This window comes from Pipistrellus kuhlii, unplaced genomic scaffold (genome assembly GCF_014108245.1).
Source record: "Pipistrellus kuhlii isolate mPipKuh1 unplaced genomic scaffold, mPipKuh1.p scaffold_m20_p_15, whole genome shotgun sequence".
Lineage (NCBI taxonomy): Eukaryota > Metazoa > Chordata > Mammalia > Chiroptera > Vespertilionidae > Pipistrellus > Pipistrellus kuhlii.
In genome coordinates this window covers 46690895-46712503 of record NW_023425460.1, presented here as the reverse complement: position 1 = coordinate 46712503, position 21609 = coordinate 46690895, and the positions used below count along the sequence as shown (strand labels likewise).

At 50.9% G+C, this 21609-nt stretch overlaps 1 protein-coding gene across 1 annotated transcript in view; it reads left to right on the top strand.

The window, feature by feature from the left end:
• ZRANB1 (zinc finger RANBP2-type containing 1) overlaps window positions 1-20851 on the top strand; it is a 39823-nt gene extending 18972 nt beyond the window's left edge. Inside the window, exons 3-10 of the mRNA XM_036439345.2 lie at window positions 8619-8806; window positions 11111-11264; window positions 12550-12621; window positions 13103-13301; window positions 17573-17693; window positions 18800-18929; window positions 19012-19241; window positions 19715-20851. Coding sequence (XP_036295238.1) covers window positions 8619-8806; window positions 11111-11264; window positions 12550-12621; window positions 13103-13301; window positions 17573-17693; window positions 18800-18929; window positions 19012-19241; window positions 19715-19933 — 1313 coding nt within the window. The 3' untranslated portion in view covers window positions 19934-20851. The remainder of the gene's footprint in view (window positions 1-8618; window positions 8807-11110; window positions 11265-12549; window positions 12622-13102; window positions 13302-17572; window positions 17694-18799; window positions 18930-19011; window positions 19242-19714) is intronic.
• Window positions 20852-21609: the final 758 nt, after the last annotated feature.

The window sequence follows — 21609 nt, the reverse complement described above, 5'->3', positions numbered from 1 at the left end:
TAGTGGATCTGGTCCTGTATTGACAAATCAGTTTTTTGTCATTAAGTTCCTGCTCCCACCCACTCCAGAGTTTCTAGGTGCGTGGGCCACGGATTGATTGCACTTGGTTTTGGTAATGTGGATTCTGTCTTTTCTGCCAGGAAGTAGTTTTGACTGTTCACTGCACTATATGGTGCCGATCTGTTGTATTATCGTCCTCTTTTATTAAGCATTCACGTCCAGTTCTCTATAATATGCTAAACACATTATTCCGTGTTATATTTTGTGGGTTAATTAACAGAAGTTCACATTTACTGAAATTTGATCTTTACTTTTCTGCTGGCCTCATTTCTTCAGCTTTCGTTAGGTATGTTGTAGGATGGCTTGCTGATACGTATGCATGTAAAAGAATCGTTTCAGCACTCGCTTCGGCAGCACGTACTAAAAAGAAAATCTCCAAAGTATGTACACTAAGTCTAAAATGTATACTTATTATACAACTTACACTAAGTAATAAGAAATTGGAAAACAAAAGCGCAGCCAAGGCCAGCTCGGTAGCCGGTGGAATGGGAATGCCTCGTTCCGGTGAACGGAGCCCCCGCCGCACTCAGCGAGGCTCCTCCCGGGCCGGCGGGAGGAGTGCTGTTGCTTGAACTTCGGAATCACATTTGACACCAGGTCGGCCAGGTGAACGTGTCTGTGTGAAGCCCATGGTGGTTCCCAGGGAGCCTGTCACCTACCGCTATTTCCCAGCACTCCGGGGTTCGGCCACAGTATGTGAAATGGGTTTTAGTGTAGCATTTCTGTAGTGCTTGGTCCGTTTTCTTTGCTTTTGTTTGCCTATTTTCAAGTTGGTATACCACAGCTGTTTGCACAATCAACTTTCTATCTTTAGATTTTTTTCTGCCTATGGAATTGCTTTGTGCTAATTACCGTATTTTTCGGACCATAAGACGCACCAGTTTTTAGAGAAGGGAAATGAAGAAAAAAAGATTCTGAAACAAATAGTGTCCTAAAATACTTTATGTGCATTAAAACCCAACATCACAGTCATAAACACATGTAATCAACCCTGTAAAGTAAACAGCAGCATTTAGAACCATTTTAGAGCCGGGCAAGCACACAGAGACCACACAGAGCCGGGCAAGTAAAAAAAACTTTTTTTTAAAGTATATGTGTAGGCTATATTTGGACCATAAGACGCAGGGACTTTTCCCCCCCCACTTCTGGGGGAAAAAAGTGCGTCTTATGGTCCGAAAAATACGGTACCACTTCTGAGTTGCAAGCTCAGTAGCAGATCGGTGTTCTAATATTTAATTTTTGGAGATAATCTTTTTGGGACTTTAGAGAGGAAGCTAATGAAATTGTTCATTGTTCTGATTAGGGGTGTCGAACTCAATCAGAGAAGGGGCCAAAATCTAAAATCCAGCCTAAATCGCGGGCCGAATGGTTTACTGAACAGTCATAAACTGTCATTGTGATGGAAACGCAGCGGAGTGCAGTGATGACAGCGCGGTGCGGGCCACATTGCAAGGCCTGGCGGGACGGATTTGGCCCGCAGGCCTTGTGTTTGACACATGTGGTTCTGATAGATTTAAGTTATGGTTATTTTTTAGTTTTCTGAAAAGGACTTTACATTTTCTTTCAAAAAATATATATATTTTATTGATTTTTTACAGAGAGGAAGGGAGAGGGATAGAGAGTTAGAAACATTGATGAGAGAGAAACATCGATCAGCTACCTCTTGTACACCCCGTACTGGGGATGTGCCCGCAACCAGGATACATGCCCTGGACCGGAATTGAACCTGGGACCCCTCAGTCTGCAGGCTGATGCCACACCGACCATACACATTTTATTTCTCAATTACAGTTTACATTCAGTATTATTTTGTACTGGTTTCAAGTGTACAGCACAGTGGTTAGACAGCCACATACTTGACGGATGTCTCCCTGTTGTTTCCAGTGCCAGAGGGCTAAGTCGCGGTGTGTTTTAGGGCTGGGTGCACTCGGGGGCTCGCGGCCGTGCTGTGATTGGGAATGGGACTGAGTGTTCTCCGGAAGACCCTCTGTTTGGTGCCCTTCCTCTCAGCACGGCTTCTCTTACCGAGTGAGGCAGAGCCGGGGAAGGGTCCTGAGTCTTCGACATTTAAAATGATTAGATTTTTAAGTAACATTTTAAAACACAAAAATGGTTTGAGTTAAATATTCTATAAAAAGCTTTTAGTGGAATCCAAAGTACACACAGACTGCAGCAGATAGATCTTTGGCTGCATCCATAAAAGGAGAACAGGGCCAGCGTGCCCAGGGCCTGGTACGTCCTGCTCGCTGTGTGCCCTCTACCTGGGCTGTGTGTGCCGCTGGGAAAACCGAGTCTTGTCCTGGCCACGTGGCTCCGCTGGGTGATCATTGTCCTGTACCCCAGGAAGGTTGTGGGTTCGATTCCCAGTCAGGCCCCGTACCCAGGTTTTGGGAAGCAACCTGTTGCTGTTTCTCTGTTACATCAGAGTTTCCCTCGTCTCTTCCTTGAAAATCAGTTAAAACATAAGCGTGGGTGAGGATTACAAACAAAACCAAACCTCAGGTCTTATCACCCCATCCCCTCCTATCCAAGGCGCTGATGGTACAGGCAACAGAATGACCTCAGCACAGGGACGGAGTGCTGTGCTAGCTCAGGACTTCCTGGTTTCTAAGGGCTTCCTCCTGTGGTGGTGGAAGTCTGGCTATAAAATACAGTAGCATGCTCTGTCCTGGTTTTTAAGTGAATTGTGATCATTCTCAGCAACATAAACATTCCAGTCTGGGCGTCCACACGCATTTTCCTTCCCGGGCCGGTTCAGCCTGGGGTCGGAGGTGCGGGAGGCTCCCGAGACAGAGGCTGTCAGGAGGGCGTGTCACGCAGGTGGACACGGTGGCTGAACCAAGGCCGGCACCATGCTCCGCCTTCCTCCTCCCGGACAGGATCCCGGCGTTTAGAGTGACGGCTGCACAGGCCGCCAGCGGCCGGGGGCTCCGGCGCTGAGGAGGAGTGTGACGCGGAGGCTGCTAGGGGACATGACCCTCGAACACGCATCATTATTTGGTGAAGGCGTCGTTTTCAAAGGCAACGCTTCACACGAACACTCTGAATGTGGAATCTGGACATGTAGAAAGATACTTAGGCTCCAGAGGACTCTAATCTTAGACACTTACTGAACTGTGCGCAGGCCTAAAATCAAGTGGTGTGTAGATAAAGAGTTATAAAGAGAAGCAGGTGTTTTTCCCCACCGTCAGCCCTGCTGTGCAGAGGCCACCTCTCCCCCATCAGCCTTTTTCTGAGAATGTCACACCTGGGAAGAGGGACACGTCTGTGCATGGACACCACATGCCTCTGGCTGAGACTGACCATGTTACTGCTCCGCACTGTGCTCTTGCCCGTGAGCTTCTCCTGAACCCTGGGGGTGGGCGAGGCTCTCTGTTTCTCCGGGCCTACCTAAAGTAGCATTTTTCCAAAAATCTAAAATTTGGTTTCGAATTCAGCCAGGATAACTTGGCAGCATAGCAGGAGAAGATTTTTTTTAAAATATATTTTTATTGATTTTAGAGAGCAAGGGAGAGGGAGAGAGATAGAAACATAATGATGAGAGAGAACCACTGACGGGCTGCCTCCTGCATACCCCTTTCCCCGCCCCCTCCACCAGGGATGTGCCCTGGATGGAGTCAAACCCGGGACCCTTAGGTTTGCAGCTGACGCTTTATCCACTTGGTAAACCAGCTAGGGCGACAGGAGGAACTTTTGCTTGAAGCCAGAGAGCTTTGGGGTTTGGTTTCAGTGGTGAGTGAGGTTCTCTGACAGTTTTGTGACCAGAGCGCTAGGGCTTTAAGAGCCACAGGGTCTCCCGGTGACTCCCATGGCGCTGTTTTAGTGAACTGTGCAGTCTGAGCGCACATCATCTTCCTACCCCATGACAGCGTGGCCACATCTCTGATCACCGTCCGCAGGGCTTTGTGGCGGGTCCTGTGAGGCCTCCGCTGCGCCCAGCGCTGCGCCCGCTCCCGCGCCTGCTCGCCTCTGGCTCCCAGGGAGCCCCGCACGCAGGCCTGTTTCCGGGGTCCGGGCGTGTGTTCCCACAGCAGCTGGTGGTTCCAGTCTGAGGAGGTGAGGAGGAGGAAGGGCTCCACAGGATAAACTGTGCCCGGCATGGTTGTCATGATTAATGATAGAGCGTTTAAAAGCCAGTCAGAGCCTCTGACTTCCTGTCATTGCCTCATATTTCTGAAGAGGCTGCTGTCAGAATGGGTGAGTTTATGGAGTGAGTTGAGTGGACGCTCATCTTGATACAGTATACGTTAGTCTAAATTAAGGACTTATTTCCAATTGTGATGTCCATCTCTTGGCCTTTGGAAGGGTTATGGTTTATAGCACTGTTCTGGGAATAGAAGTGGTAGATTGACTGTGTTGCCATTGGTCAGCGTGTGACAAATACGTGGAAAGGCGGTTGGTTTTGTCTGCTAACCTATTTTGGGGATTGCCATGGAGCTTGCACCTACCTGCAGGTACACTTAAAAATACTGCTCTTTTATTCACAGAGCAGCTCGTGTGTAAGCAGTTTGGCTGGTTGGAGAGGGCATTGGCCTGTGGACTGACACGTCCCAAGTTATGCTCTGGTCAAGGGCAGGGACCTTGGTTATAGGTTGGCTCCTGGGCCTGGTCGGGTGCGTGCAGAAGGCAACCAATCCGTGCGTTTCTCTCACATTGATGTCTCTCCCTCTGTCTCCCCCTCTCCCTACCACTCTCTATAAAAATCAATAGAAAAATATTCTCAGATGAGGATTAACAACAACAAAAAAAGGGTGGGGCTGGGGGAGGAGATTGCTGCGACTAAACCAAGTTCCTGATTGAATGATAGCTAAATAGGTAGGAGCATAAAGAAGAGGCATTCAGGGTGGTCTAGTTTCCTGTTAATATGCAAACCAGCCATGTGAGTGAATCTGCCAGAGAAAGAGGTACCAGACACTGGCAGCCGCAGCCACAGCTTTCTGCTGCCCACGGGCAGGGCGTTCTGAACACCCCCACTGAAAACGCACTTTTCTCTTCAAGGGCTCCTGGCAGAGTGCAAGCTGACTCCAGTGCACCCTGACCCCCAGCATAAGCAGCTGTGCTTCACAGCTACCATAGAACTCCAGGGTAGTGGTGGGCTGGCCCGGTGGGCTCAGGTAAGTCCTGGCTTTTTTTTAAACCATTTGGCATTCTTTTCAAAGTTAGTTACCATGATGATTTTGTCATAAAAGAAAATAAGGCAGAACTTTGAAAACTGTGCCATACATGGGGGAAAAATAAGTCTGTTTTCCAACGTCTACAAGCCAGCTCCAGCTCCCGACCAGGAGTTCCATAGTAGCTGTGAGGTCCCTGCCAGCTATGCCTGTGGCTCCAAACGCAGGGAGCCGAAGCAGGTGCACAGCTGCTCGTGATAAAAATACAGCAACGAATAAGCCCCAATACAGGGATAACGGCTCTGCATACTCACAGTGTCAGTCTCCTTTTGCCCAGCCCGTTTCTTAAAGTCTGGCCCAGCTTACAAACAAGAATATGCTGTGTGCTCTCTAACAAGTTTATAGTTTACTAGAGGCCCAGAGCATGGAGTCCGTGCAAGAGCAGGCCTTCCTTCCCTGTTGCCGGCACCGGCTCCCTCCGGCGCCTGGACCCGGCTCCCCGCACAGCCCGGCTTAGTTCGTCCGGAAGGACGTCCTTCTAATTAGCATATTCCGCTTTTAGGACCATAGATAACCTATACTATAAAAATCTTTCATTTACTCTCTGGTCTTCATGTTTTTAAAGTCTTAACACCACCTTTCTTCATCTGTACCTGCTCCCTGCGCAGCCAGTCCTGTGTGCGCTCCGTCAGTTTTGGATTAGAGCCTTACAAGTGGATCTTCTAGGAGCGGCTCTGCTGCCCTTGGTCGGCCTCTGAGCGTGCCCCCAGGAAGGGCGGGGGTGGGGAAGCGTCTGTGCGAGGCGGGCACTCTGCTCTGGAGGCAGGTGAGCTGTCCGAGCAGAGCATCTGGGCTCCGGCCAGAGCGACCCTGACAATTATTTGCTCTTTCGCTGCCTGCCACCTCTTCCCCTTCCTACTCCCTTTGTTCCCTGAAGCAAAGAAGGGGCAGATGTGCTGTTACGTGAGGAACTCCGAGGCTTTTCTAAGTTACTGTGCACGGACTGTTTACCCCTCAGGAGAGAACTGTGGTAGCTGTGACGAAGTTATCCCAGGGTGGGCCCCGCCCTTTGACTCCATGTGAGCAGGAAACTGTCTGAACTTGACAGTGTGGAATAGAATATACCAGAAATGAGGACAGTTCAGTGATTCTCCTGTGAAATTTTATTTGTAATGAATTTACTCATCTTTGTAGCTGAAAACTCACCAGTAACTAATGAGCTTTTAATTATAGTTCATGAAAAAAATGAGATATTCCCCAAACATGGGACAATAAATTGCTTTTCTTTAAATATTACCTTGTGCCTATACTTAGCTGTGTTTCTCATGTTCTGAGGAGTTGGAGAATTTCCGCTGAGGGATGGAGAGCAGTGTCTGCGCACTCCCCCTCTGCCAGACCCCCGCGGGCCATCAGAGCGGGCGGCTGGTGGAACTGTTTTGTCTGTCCGCTCCGGGGACACACAGCTCACATTGAAGTTCTGTGGACAGTTTGAACCCTGTATTTGGAGGCAGACAGTGACGTTGTAAAGGATGACACTGTGGTTTGGGGGACCCCCTTCCCCAGACAGAAGCAAGATCGCTGGTGAGCTGTAGTGCCCGTCTCTGTTCAGACAGAGGAGCTGCGTGTCTCTGCAGGCCCGGGCTGGGCTTTCGGGGGAGCACGTATGTCCCGCAGATACGCACGCACGGGTGGTCTGAAGCCCCGTCTGTCTGGGGTGGGTTCCGGCTGTCCGTGGCCTTTACATGGAGGAATGCTCGTCTCCGCGGCTGCGAAAACAAATGCCTCTGAGAAGGCGTTCCCGTCTGATTCCATGGGCTCCTCACCTGGAACTCCGTGTGGCTGGAAGGGGGCATTCTCCCGCGACAGGCTGTGATTTCCAGAACGGGTTTTGGCCCCGAGTTTGAAACTTCAGTGCCAGCCTTTCCCGGCTCAGCCCTGAGCTGAGTCTAGGAGTCCTTGTTACCGTCCAGGTGTTTCTCACGTGGCCAGCGTAGCGCTCTGCGAGTCACGGGCATTGAGTGGTGTGGGAATTGAGTTCCCATTTTAAAGCTTGGTCATTTTTATTTATTTTATTTTTAAAATATATTTTATTGATTTTTTATAGAGAGGAAGGGAGAGAGAGAGAGCGCTAGAAACTTTGATGAGAGAGAAACATCGACCAGCTGCCTCTTGCATACCCCCTACCGGGGTTGTGCCCGCAACCAACGTACATGCCCTTGACCGGAATCGAACCTGGGACCCTTCAGTCCGCAGACCGATGCTCTACCACTGAGCCAAACTGGCTTTGGCTACTTGGCCATTTTTAATAACTGTGTCAATGTCATACTCCAAGGACAAGCTCTTATCTATCTAATTCCTAATTCAAGAGAGCAACGAAATTCTGTGGAAGTGTACTGAGAATATTTTGAATTAGTGTTAGTATTCTGGGCCCCCCCCCCCCCACACACACACACACATGTTCACTGTCCTGCAGTCGTGGTGCTTCGCTTTGTTCTCAGGCACTGTGTGTGGTGCATTGGAAGCTCACCAGCACCTTTATCTTTCGTCAAGGCTTCGTAATAGGATTCCTGTTTTATCCCACATTAATTTGTATTGAGATTAATAACGTGCTTCCATGGAAATGGAAAGTTCTTTACAGATTTGGTAAGGTATCTCTCCACTTGCTGTTTTTAAAAAAATATATATATTTTATTGATTTTTTACAGAGAGGAAGGGAGAGGGACAGAGAGCTAGAAACATTGATGAGAGAGAAACATCCATCAGCTGCCTCCTGCATGCCCCCTACTGAGGATGTGCCTGTAACCAAGGCACATGCTCTTGACCGGAATCAAACCTGAGACCCTTGAGTCCTCAGGTGGGCGCTCTATCCACTGGGCCACACGGCCTCCACTTGTTTAATGTTTTGTTTGAGCACGTTTTTGTTCAAAATCATTCACTTCAAATTTCACTGAAGTTTTAATAATTCTTAATGGGTGTAAGAAAGACTTGAGAGATTCTGGAATCAGAATATTGCTAACTTGCACTGAACATTGAAAGTGGTTGTAATTGCTCTGAATTGTCTCAGAGCTGCCCAGTGGGGAAGGTACAGCCTTTGGTTTGATTGGCCTTTGAAAAGGCAGCGTACAGGGCCGGGCGAACAGTGCCAAGGAAGAGCCTGTCTCTGGCTCCTCTCTGGATGCCCGCTCCCCCCCCCCCCCCATTCTGATCCCCCTGACCCCCACGAGCGTGGTGCGCACTGATGGGAAGGTAAGTGCCGGGGGCTGGCGAGGCAGTTCTGTTCTGGAAAGAAAGTGGAGGGAGGGAACCCAGTGGTTTCACTTGGCTCATAGGCTGTTTAAAGGGCGTGCGGGACCCGGGGCCACGGAGGAGGAGCTCAGAGGGAGTGCCGCAGGTCCCTGCTCTCAAGAAGCCAGAACTGAGCCCGGTCTGTCTCGGTGCCCGTTTCAGGGGTGGTGGAGGGCGATCTGGCTGCCATCGAAGCCTACAAGTCATCGGGAGGCGACATCGCCCGGCAGCTGTCTGCGGACGAGGTGCGCCTGCTCAACCGCCCTTCCGCCTTCGACGTTGGCTACACGCTGGTGCACCTGGCCATCCGCTTCCAGAGGCAGGACATGCTCGCCATCCTGCTCACCGAGGTGAGTGAGTGCAGCATGCCCTCCTCTACGGACGGAAACGTGTTCTTGTTTTCTTCCCCCCCTCTGTGTGTGTGCTTTTGTTCAGTACTGAGTTACATGTGACTTAGAAGCTGGGATGTATCTGTTATTCACTCCACTAATATTTGCTGAGTACCTACCATGTGCCAGGCACCGCTAAAAAAGGGTATGACTGTATGCACGTTTACAGTACTCACTGAAAAAATCCACATGTAAGTGGACCCACGCATTTCAAACCTGTGTTGTAGAAGGTTCAACCGTATATTGAAATATAGCTCTCACAATGCTAAATCAAATTTGTGATATATAAAAAAATGCCTTTTAAATTTAGGCAGAAGGTTAGTAAAAATGGAGGATTTAAATTTAATTAAAATTACCAGCCAGGTTCATGGGCCCTTGCCAAGTTCACGGGCCCGAAGTTAGGGCTGCTGGCCTAAGGAGATGGCTGAGTCCTGAGGTGGAAGAGGCCAGAGGTGGGGCAGAGCGCAGGGACGGGCAGGCCTGGAGCCACTCCAACCGTCGGCAGCATTCCTGTTTTAGTCCAAGTCGTGTTCTGGAAAAATTTCCCCAGGTTTTTGGAAAGGGGCTGAAGGTTAGCTGATTGGAATAAGCTAATTTTGAATTTTCTTTTGGGATCCATTTAACACTGGTGTGAAACAGGCAATAATATTCTGAACATATTTAATATTCGGTTTTATATAATTCATTGTCACGTCAAGATTAGGTTCCTGGAGTGAAGATGTAGTGAGAATTTCATCACATCAGGTGAGTGGGACCCATTCTGTGGAGAGTTTCAGATGGCACCCTGGAGGCTGTGGGGGAGACGCACTGAAACATTTACCCCCCGAAGGGCAGTCCCAGTGGAGTTCTCTGCACGTGTTACGTGGGTGACGTGACCCGTAACACTGACTCTGGGCGGCTTGTAGAAGATTGGCTCCAGACTCCTGCCCGGGAGCCTCCATTGGGGAGGCCCGCTGGGTCAGGCTGCCGTCTGGCCACCCCGGACTCAGCATTTCCCCCGCCCAGCCTCAGCCTGACCCACGTTCTCTGCATGCAAGGAGCCAACTTCAATGGGAATCAGACCTTCCGTCATTTACTGTTGTTGGTCATTTATTTTTTATTTTTTTAAAAGGAATTTTCACTTCTCTTAAAATATATTTGATTGATTATTTACAGAGAAGAAGGGAGATGAATAGAGAGTTAGAAACATCGATGAGAGAGAAATGTTGATCAGCTGCCTCCTGCATGGCCTCTACTGGGGAAGTGCCCACAACCAAGGTACATGCCCTTGACTGGAATCGAACCTGGGACCCTTCAGTCTGCAGGCTGACGCTCTATCCACTGAGCAGCACTGCTCAGGGCTGCTGTTGGTTATTTAAAAGAAGATGGGAGCCTTTCCTGGCCGCTCTGCGGTGCGCACTGCCCAGCGCTCCTTCCTGAGGGCAGGGCTCCTGGCATCTGCCCGTCTGCCCGTCCCACATACGGAGAAGCCAGTGCTTTGGAAAAATCCAGGATCATAAAAACGGGAGGGGTTTGCAGTCAGCAGGAACTAACCCGTTAGAAATAGAGCCTTTTGCCAAAACAGGTTTGGCTCAGTGGTAGAGCGTCGGTCTGTGGGCTGAAAGGTCCCAGGTTCGATTCTGGTCGGGGCATGTGCATTGGTTGCGGACACATCCCTGGGGGGAGGTGTGCAGGAGGCAGCTGATCGATGTTTCTCTCTCATCGACATTTCTAGCTCTCTCTCTCCCTTCCTCTCTATAAAAAAATCAATATATATATATATATATATATATATATATATACACACATATATATATAAAGCAATAGCGCCTTTTCGTTTTCCAGGTGAGGGTACTTGAAATACTCTCAGCAGAGCAGAGGGAGTGCTGCTGCTTTCCCCCAGGAGCTGGAATTCCTTTAAGAGTTTTTATTGGGGCCTGATGGTTAGTCGTATGCAGGCTGTGCACTGTCCTCCCTCCCTCCTAGGATGAGCCTTTGGGAACAGCAGCATTTACATATGTTTTCATATGTGCCTCTTTGTATGTTTCCTGTGGAGTAGATTCTTAGGAATTGCTGAGCCAGAGGCTAACTGGCTCTTTTCCTGGATTGATGTACTGGTGCACTGTAAGAAAATGATACCATACCCAATGCAGCTTAAAGTAAAAAAAACAAACAGAAAACCCACACAGAATACCACGGCGTTCCTGGGCCTGCGTAATGCCTGCACACGGTGCCCCGGCCCCTGCTGGCACGGGAGGTGCGAGGCCCGTGTCTTTTGTGTTGAAGGTGTCCCAGCAAGCAGCCAAGTGCATCCCTGCTATGGTGTGTCCCGAGCTGACGGAGCAGATCCGGCGGGAGATCGCCGCCTCGCTGCACCAGCGGAAGGGGGACTTCGCCTGCTACTTCCTCACCGACCTCGTCACGTTCACGCTGCCGGCAGGTGACTCCATATCTCCTGGGAAAGGACGTTTCCATTTGTTACAGCGGCTTCTCTGAGGCCTGATCGTGGTTCTGTTAGGAAGCTGTTCTGTGTGTGCCTGGCAGGACTGGACTCCCCTGTGTGTACGGAAGTGACCAGTGACCTCCGGGGGCCTGGGAGGAGGACAGCCGCTGTGACTGGCTGCTCTGTGGGCCTCAGACATTTTAAAAACCTGCTAGCCCATTGGTTTTTCCCTTTGGTTTTATTTTAAGTATTATCATTTTCCTTTGTTTTTCTTCTTTTTGTGCCTAATACTTTGAAACTAAGAATTAAGTTGTTTGCCTAGCCGGTTTGACTCAGTGGATAGATACAGTGTCAGCCTGTGGACTGTAGGTCCCAGGTTCCATTCCGGCCCAGGGCACATACCTGGATTGCCGGCTCAATCCCCAGTGTGGGCATGCAGGAGGCAGCCAATCAGTGATTCTCTCTCATCATTGATATTTCTCTCTCCCTTCCTCTCTGAAACCAATAAAAACATATTAAAAAAAAAAAAAAAGATCAAGTTGTTTGAATCAAAGATACTGGCATTCTTTTGAAAGGATCATTGACTTTCTTTATTCATTGCATTTGTTTCTACTGTATCTTTAAAGCAGCAACTTTTCATTTTTCATTCAGTGATAATTGGGAAATGCCTGAGATGTTGTTAGTAGGCATTGGTGCACCCTACACCAAAAGTTTCTTCCTTCTGAGTGTTTTCGGCTTTTATATCTAGATGTGAACAGGAGCATTTACAAATGGTAGGAGATAATAACTAAGCCTTTTAAAAAGAATATGTTTTAATTGATTTTTTAGAGTAAAAGAGGGAGGGAGGGAGTGAGGGAGGGAGGGAGAGAGAGAGAAACATCAATAATGAGGGAAAAACAATGATTGGCTGCCTCCTGCACACCCCCTACTGGGGATTGAGCCCGCAATGTGGGCATGAGCCGTGAGAATCAAACCCCTTGGTTCATGGGTCCCTCAACCACTGAGCCACACTGTGTTAGGGCTGGGTTAGTAACTTTTATAAGAGGATTCTAAAGTCTGAAAAACTAACAGGCCTGCACAGAGATTGAGAATGTTGGAAGAGAATAGATATAACTTTGTGTCATTAATTATTACTATTATTTGAATATCGGATAGCCTTACTATATTTTGTCCTTTTATTTCATGTTTATTGAGCTATGATTGCCATGAAACGAACAGGTATTTAAAGAGGCAGCTCGGATGTGAACCTGTGCAGACGTCCTCAGACGCCTTCTCTTTGCAGATATTGAAGACCTGCCTCCGACAGTCCAGGAGAAGGTGTTTGACGAGGTGCTGGACCGAGACGTGCAGAAAGGTGGGCGTGGTGCGGGGACCTCTCCTGGGTTTCAGGAAACCGCCCTTTGTTTTGTGCTTTACTGGCGGCTGGTTTCAGAGTTCAGTGTGGCCAACTCGTTTTACGTTCACCTGAAGCTAAAAGTGTAGAAGGCTTAGGAGAGCGCCGTGGGCGTGTAGAAACGCTCTGCTGTGTGGTTTCCGCCCTTTGCTGTGATCCTGACCAGGTCGCGGTGTGAAAGGTGCTGAACCGGCCCGTTGCTGCTTATTCCACACCGACCTTAGGAAATAAACTTTAAATACAGGACTTAATCAGTCAACACATCTAGAGCCACAAGCAGTGTGGGCTATTCAGAGGGTAAATATTCCATCTGACAGGTTTGTTAGGGGTTTATTGTAGATGACACTAAACCACTAGCACCTGGAGAAGCTGCTCTGTCCTCCATCCCGTGGCTCTGCCTCCCCTGTGTGTGGAATGAACATGCTTCTCCCTCCCTCGCTAGAGCTCGAGGAGGAGTCTCCGATCATAAACTGGTCCCTGGAGCTGGCCACGCGCCTGGACAGCCGGCTCTATGCCCTCTGGAACCGGACGGCGGGGGACTGCCTGCTGGACTCGGTGCTGCAGGCGACCTGGGGCATCTACGACAAGGACTCGGTGCTGCGGAAGGCCCTGCACGACAGCCTGCACGACTGCTCCCACTGGTGAGCCCCCCGCGGCCCGCTCTGTGGACGCTCCGCTCGGAGGAGGACGCTGGGTGTGCACAGGGAGGCGCGGCCACCTCGTGCTCTGCCTTCCCGCCGAGCTTCAACGTAGAAATACCTGAGGGTGTGGGAGGAGCCGTATGCACGATACGGTCTTTGCTCCTGTGGAGGTGGTTATGGTTTCCTTCCTTTAAAAGAGAGCTGACGTCGTATTGTGCGTTCTTTTTCTTCTGAGGCAGGAGTTTGGAGACCAGGTTTTGTGTTGTAGCACGGCATCCGGTAAAACACAGGCCTGAGCTCAACCTGGAGGTCCCCCGCTGAGGGGTCAGGCGCTGGAAACCGGGACTCAGGCTGTTTTTGAGGTTTTGCACGTGCAGTGTCAGTCACTTGTAAATGAGAAAACAGGCTGAGGCTAAATTAAACTTACACTGTCGAAGGTAGTAAGTAGTAGGGGTCATTTGAAAATGTGTCCTCTTTTCCCTACCTCAGTATAAACATGAGCTTTTTCCCTCACACACCCCAGTGCCAGTGGCTACTCCACACACCTTCATTGCCTCGTCTCTGTGTGCTTCCTGAGCCGCACTCCGGTACGCAGGGTGACATGGAGGCCATCAGACTAACTCCACGGGAGGTGTGGCTGTCTCATTGGGGAGTCTCGGTGCCGGCAGGGGCTGACAGGCAGGAGGGGACGCACTCGCTGTGAGGGTACAGGGGCAGCGTGATTCCTGAGCGGAACCGCAGCTTCGGGCACAACGCCGCGGTGGCACCTGCGGGCGGGAACAGCCCGTGCACCCAGGGGACGTGTGACGGCCCCGAAAGCGTGTCCTTCAGAGTAGTGGTCTCCCTTACCTTCTCTGTGGCTTTGCTGTTTGATGCTCTTTATTAGCTCAGAGCTTCTGATTTGTAGACAGACTTTCTAAAGGATGCTCAGCATTTCTTGTGAGGCAGGAGTCCGGCGGCAAACTCTGGTTTTGTCTGAGAAAGTCTTTAGCTCTTCCCTCCTGAAGGAGCCTGTGCAGACGCCCTCAGACGCCTTCTCTTGCAGATGTCGAAGACTGACCTCCGACGAGAACTGCCGGGATGAGTTCAAGGTGGTGGTTTTTCCTCCAAACTTTAAAAACATTTCACTCTGTTTTCTTGTTTCCAGGGCTCTGAGGGTGCCTCGGATGTATGACTTCTTTGTTCTGGGCTGTGGTTTCTAGGTCTGCCTGGGAGGTTGTGTTCAGGACTTTAGCTTCCTGAGGTTTGCACACGATAGGCCTCCTGGTAACTGTCCTGGCGTTTTCCTCTTGGTGTTTCCCAGCCTCGGGGATGTGTGATGTGGACGGGCAGTGTGGAGATATCTGTCAGTGTCTCGGTATTTCTGTCCCCGCCTCTCCGTTATTTCCACGAGGCTGCAGATCACAGTGTCTGTACCCTCAGTTGTTTGGAATTCTCTTTTTCTTCTCTCCATTTGCGTTCTCTTTCTTTCCCCTTCTGGAAGTTTCTGTCGTCATGCCCTCTAGCTGAGGGTGTCTCCTCAGCTGGGCGATCCACTGCCAGCCCCTCAGAGGCATTCTTCATTCTGACTGAGGTTTCTCATCTCTGGCATTTCCATCTCTGTTTTCATTGCCATCTGTTCCTGCATGCGCTCCCTGCTGCCCACGGGAGCCCTGAGCATATGAGCCGTAGTTGTTTTAAATTTAAAAGTAACATCTGAAAGCATCTTTCCTGTTCTGTCTAAGGACTTTACAGGTCTAGCTTTACATGTGGTGTTTCTGATCTGATTGGAGCTCATTCTGATGGGAGGGTTTAAAACCACGAGCTTTGCCTGCGGCTGTCTGATGGTGCCGGCGTCAATGAGGGAAGAGGTTCTGGTTTTCCCATTTAATTGCCCTGGACTGTTTTTGACCATCATCTGACCACAAAGCCAGGTTGTCTGTGAGCTGTTTCCTCCGGTGGCCTGTCTAAGGAGGAGGAGCTGGTGGCTAGCTTCAAGCTGTGCTGTTTCCCACTGTGTCGTGCTGTGTGCGGTGTTCTTTCTGCTGTGCTGAGTCCTCTGGTTTCCATACAAACGTGAGGATCTGTGTTATCCATTCCGCCAAACCCTCCTCCGGGACTGGATCGGATTGCCTGACCCCTGGGGGGAGTTGTGGAGCGCCATCAGGGGCGGGTATGAGTCCATGGACGTGGAATGGGGTTTTGAATGTTAACCCACACTCGCGTTGCTGTCCCACTGGTCGCCGTCCCTGGACTTAGTTTGGTTGTCTGTTCTTAACGAGCTGGTATTTCAGAGTTTATGTTTTTGTGTGTGGGCAGGATTATTTGAACTTTTTTTTTTTTAATATATTTTATTGATTTTTTACAGAGAGGAAGGGAGAGGGATAGAGAGCTAGAAATGTCGATGAGAGAGAAACATCGACCAGCTGCCTCTTGCACACCCCCTATCAGGGATGTACCCGCAACCAATGTATATGCCCCCGACCGGAATCGAACCTGGGACCTTTCAGTCCACAGACCGATGCTCTACCACTGAGCCAAACCAGCTTCGGCTATTTGAACTTTCTTGTCCTACAGTCTTCTTTGAGGAATTTTGACTACCCCATTATCACTTAATTTCATGCAGATTTAGCCATCTCATTTATAAAATGATTCTGGGACCTAACCAATTAATTTCCAACTGTACGCATCTTTTGGTTTGTAGCAACTTCCTATGTTTTTATATTTTTCCTTGAACTTTTCAAAGCAATGTATTTGTTATTGGTGCATTCAAACATACTTTTGCAGTTCTTAGGTATTTTAAAAGAGGGATGTCCATATTTTATTTTTAAAACACTTGACATTTAAACGTACACTCCTGGTAAAAACCCACCTTGATTACCTGGAGTAGAGAATTCTTTCTAACTAACCAAGTGTTCGACCTGTCCCATCTGTTTGGGGCGGTTTAGAAAATCTAAGCTACAGGCACTTCCTGTCCAGAGTCCCAGGCAGCGCCTGTGGAGAAATGGTGACCCTGCTGCACCGACCTGCTTTGTGTGTGTGACTCATGTTTTCTCTGTCACCTGGAATTCACACACATACAAGAACGGGCCTGGGTTTTTACCTCTTTATTGGTGGCCTGGTGCACAAATGCGTGCACCAGTGATGTCCCTTGGCTTGGCCTGCGGCATCGGGCCAAAATGGGCTCTCTGACATCCCCAGGTTGTGAGAGGGCGCAGGCCAGGCCGAGGGACCCCACCAGTGCATGATTGGAGCCAGGGAGGATTGTGGGAGGTTGGCCAGCTGGAGAGGAACCATGGGAGGCTCCAGGGCGTGTCTGGCCCATCTCTCTCAGTCCTGATCAGCCAGATCCCATGAACAAGCTAACCTACCAGTTGGAGCGTCTGCCCCCTGGTGGTTAGTGCACGTAATAGTGAGCAGTTGAGTGGCCTTAGATCATTAGCATGTTATGCTTTGATTGGTTGAACAGACAACTGGACGACCAGACACTTAGCATATTAGGCTTTTATTATATAGGATGAGAGAGAGAGAAAGGTGATGGGACAGGTTCAATGTCTATCCTTACTTCAGAGGTCTTAGCTGGCTCGTTTTGTAAGACAATGAGTCATAATTTTGAGCCTAATTGTATCTTGTTTTGCTTAATTTTATACTTGATGTAAAGAACAATAGATTATGTTTTTAGTAATTCAGTCTACCAATGACCCAGTTTGATTTTTCAATCTTCTTAATTTATTAGGCTGAAGTATTTAGGGGGCATTAAATATAAAGAAGGAATTGTTTCTGCGTGTGTGTGTGTGTGTGTAAGGACCGTGTGTTTGTTTGATAATCTTAGAGAAATAATTCTGTTTAGTACAAGAAATCTCAGCGAAGTGGCGTTGATGTTCTCAGGGACACGAGGTGTTTCCCGCTGTTGTCAGCGGCCAGGTGGGAACTCCAGGTGCCCACGCAGGGGCATGTCTGATCGGACTCAGCATCTCGGATGGTTTTGAGTGTTCTTTTGGTTTGGTTTTGTTTAATTTGTAGACCGGTAGTAGACAATTGAAGTGAGCTGTTCTCATCACTGACGTTGGAAGTTTTGGTGAACTTTTGGAGGTAGTGAGCCACGTTATGGGTGAGGATGTGTTAAAAGATGGCTGCTAGCAGAGTGGCAGCATTTTTAATTTGAAAAATATATTGCAAGCCAGGTGAACTGAATAAAAGGGGTAATCTTTTCACTCTAGACATTAAATAAACGACAGGATATTAAATGTGGTGTTTATAGAGGCTTGTCTTGTACTGTCTGCTTGTCCTAGGTTTTACACTCGCTGGAAAGATTGGGAATCGTGGTATTCTCAGAGCTTTGGTTTGCACTTCTCCCTGCGGGAGGAACAGTGGCAGGAAGACTGGGCCTTCATCCTCTCTCTCGCCAGCCAGGTAAGCTGAGCGCCCGCTGCCTGCGAGCGAGGCTGCGGCCTGACCCTGGGTGCTCAACTCTGGCCAGAGCCCCCGAGGGCGGTGACAGCTCCTCACCGGGCCCCGTCTGCCCGCTGACGTGGGGCTGGGGTGACTAAGCACTGTGTGTGTATAAGCACTGTAAGCACTGCATGTGAGTGTGTAAGCACTGTGTGTGTGTGTGTGTGTGTAAGCACTGTAAGCACTGCATGTGAGTGTGTAAGCACTGTGTGTGTGTGTGTAAGCACTGTAAGCACTGCATGTGAGTGTGTAAGCACTGTGTGTGTGTGTGTGTAAGCACTGTGTGTAAAAGTACTGCTAGTGTGTAAACACTGTAAGCACTGCACATGTGTGTAAACACTGTGTGTAAACACTGAGCGTGTGTGTAAGTACTGTGTGTGTAAGCACTGTGTGTGTGTGTGTGTGTGTAAGCACTGCATGTGTTCAGGTTGCTTTTCACTTGTGTTTCCTCTCAGAAGGCGGCTCTGTGCCTGTCTTCCACACCTGCTGGCGAGCTCCCATCCGTGTGTGAGGGGGACTTCACTGGGCCATGGGCTGGCATGGGCACGCTTGGGCTGCGCTCTGGCCTTGAGGGTCAAGCTGAGATCTGGCTAAGGGGCAGGAAGGCTCTTCCTGTGACGTGGCCACCGAGAAGGTGCCCAGACAAGAGTCCTCTCCCAGCAGCTGTTGGGGAGCGGACTGTTGGGGGAGCCGTAGGTGTGGCTGGTGGTCTGGACGGGGCCTCCTGAGAACGAGTGGTCAGAGTCGTGGTCGGGGAGGTGGCCGGGGTGTTGACAGTGAGTGTGTAACAGACAGCACGTCTCTCCCGGGCATGTGGCCGCTCAGGGGGGCTGCCCGGAGGCAGCTGGAAGCGGGCCCCTGCTGTGGGACCTCGCTCCCGGGCACCGGCAGCCTGTTGGATTCGGGCGGGAGGTCAGGGGGCCTGCGCAGATGGCTGTGGGAGGACCCGGTGCAGCTTTAGCGGACTGATGGACTTTTGAGAAGCGCGTGGCATCGAGTGAACCAGAGGCGCCGTGCTGTGACGTCGGTGCCCGGGGGGGAAATGACGCTTCGTTTGGTCTGCGCAGCCGGGAGCAAGCCTGGAGCAGACGCACATCTTCGTGCTCGCACACATCCTCAGGCGCCCGATCATCGTGTACGGCGTCAAGTACTACAAGAGCTTCCGGGGCGAGACGCTGGGGTACACGCGGTTCCAAGGTGAGTGCCAGCGGGAGGCCTGCTCAGTGGTGAGCGCAGCGCGTCGCAGCCACATCCTCACACCGTGTGCCTCTCTCCCCAGGTGTGTATTTGCCTTTGTTGTGGGAACAGAGTTTTTGCTGGAAAAGTCCGATTGCTCTGGGCTACACGAGGGGCCACTTCTCTGCTCTGGTTGCCATGGAAAACGATGGCTATGGTACCCGCGGCGCTGGTGCTAACCTGAACACCGACGACGACGTCACCATCACCTTCCTGCCTCTGGTGGACAGCGAGAGGAAGCTGCTGCACGTGCACTTCCTGTCCGCCCAGGAGGTGAGCGCCCTGCCTCCCCGCCCAGTGCACGCCTTGTCAGTGGCGGTGATGGCCGTCTCTGGGCGCCGTCAGAGCTGCCCTCAGGCGTGCTGTGGGGCCGGCGTGGAGCGAGGACGGGAGCCCTGCCCTCCCTCGGGCGGGTGAGGGGACCAGGCAGTGCACGGACACGGGGCTTCCGGTGTAGGAAGGTGGTGGGGGAAGTGACCCCGAGTCGGGAGCGGGAGGAGCTGGGCAGGCGGGCGGTCAGCGTGGCCTGAGCCGCCTCTCGCAGGATCGCAGGATTGGTTCCGGAGACGGTGGCTGGGGCGTGTCACCGGGGTTTTCCCTCGCGGTGTCTGCATGTCCCCGCTGCTGCCTCCTGTGGCCACGGCGCTGGGCTTTCTTGGGAACGGGGGAGGCTGAAGCCACGTGCCTTTGGGCAGGGAACCAGCAGTCTGATCCGCGTTGTCTCCTCTCTCCCCTCCGCCCGGAAGCTGGGCAACGAGGAGCAGCAGGAGAGGCTGCTCCGTGAGTGGCTGGACTGCTGTGTGACCGAGGGCGGCGTGCTGGTGGCCATGCAGAAGAGCTCCCGGCGGCGCAGCCACCCCCTGGTCACGCACATGGTGGAGAAGTGGCTCGACCGCTACCGGCAGATCCGGCCTTGCACGTCCCTGTCGGACGGGGAGGAAGACGAAGACGACGAGGACGAGTGAGCAGCAGGGAGAGGAGACCAAGGTATCGCTCTGGTGACCCCAGCGAGTGCTGCTCCGGGCAGAGGCCTGGCCTGGGACCGAGCGGCCGCAGGACCCGCCAGGGGCTCTGACCACACCCAGCGGAGGTGGCGCGTCTGCGAGCGAGGACAGCTTCGCTCGGGCTGCGGCCTGTGACACCGTCTCATTCAGACAACTCTGCCTTCCGCCGTACCGTCTGTAACGTAGCGCATGTGGTGTGAGAACTCGTGTATAGGACAGTCATACCAGCATCCATGTCCCTGAGGAGTTTCAGCATGGGCACCTCCAAAGCACAGGCACATGACTTTGTTCCTTTGAGATGTTTTTAAGTAGAACCCGGCATCCTCTTTCCATCCTAAAAGATTGATTTACATCGAGCCTCACGAGCTCCCTAGAGATTGCAAACTTTTTGTACAAATTGTCCACAGCAAAACATTAAAATAAAACACTTATTTTATTAATAATTTAGTTCCTGTTGTGCCCAATAAAACCCGATCTTTAAGGAACAAACTACAAGGAAAGAATTTTTATTGAATGAACTCCATGTGGACGCTGCTCCCTTGTTTGGGTTCCTCTCGTACGTGTGCTGTTCGTTTTGCTCCTGTAGCTGACCTGCCTGTTCCGTGTTTGGTATTTATTTGTGTGGAGGGCGCCCTGGACCAGGGTGCTTCTGCCCGATGCCAGGCAGCCTCCCGGGAGCGGCTCTTCGGGACGCAGGCAGAGGCGCGCTCACACCTGCCCACCGGGTGCAGTGGACAGCGTGTGCTCGGCCCCCGTGGAGGCCCGGGTCCCGGTGTCTTGTACCATCAGCTCTGCTTGAAGCAAACTGTGTTAGAAGGCATGCCTTTGCCTCGCCCACGTGGGAACTCAGTTCAGTACAGAATAAAGATTTAAAACGCAGCAAGGTGGTCAGTGCATTGTCTTAATGAATTTTGCAGTGAGCAGTCTAGAGCCATTCTTATTTAAAGTTAAAATTATAATCTCAGGTAAGAAAGACTTCCTGTCAGGAGTATTTGACCATCAGGTTCCTCATCCAGAGGGGTCAGGATCTCAGACCGTCTCAGGCACAGACATGTCCTGACCAGTAGACGGTTGAAGTGGCAGAGAATTCAGAAAGCAGCCCCACACACACTTTCCTTCCTTTTGAAGAGGCTGTGAAAGCCTTAGGATATTTGCTTGTTTCCAAGTCCTGGTTATGATGCGTTAGGACGTGTGAAGCGCGAACCATAAAGCCAGGAGCATATCCTGGGCGGTGTGATGGGTGCTCCAGCTCTTTCCCCCGTGCCCAGGATGAAAGGATCCCTTCTGCATGCAGCAGGACTCCCCAGAAAGAGGTAACGTGCAATTGACCGTCACCCCACACAAGATGGCCACGCCCATGTGGACACAAGATGGCTGGCATGGGACGGCCCAGGGCTGCAAGGGAGGGCATTTGGGGGCGATCGGGTCAGCTGGCAGGGCAGTGGTTAGGGACAGGCAGGCAGGCAGGGGAGTGGTTGGGAGCCACAGTTCTGGATTGTGAGAGGGATTAGAGAGTGCAGGCTGGGCTGAGGGACACCCCCACCCCATGCACAAATTTCGTGCCTCTAGTGTTACAATGAAGGTGAATGCTGTTCCGAGTGGTCAACCTTTTCTACAAACGGACTTTTTGGTGGTTT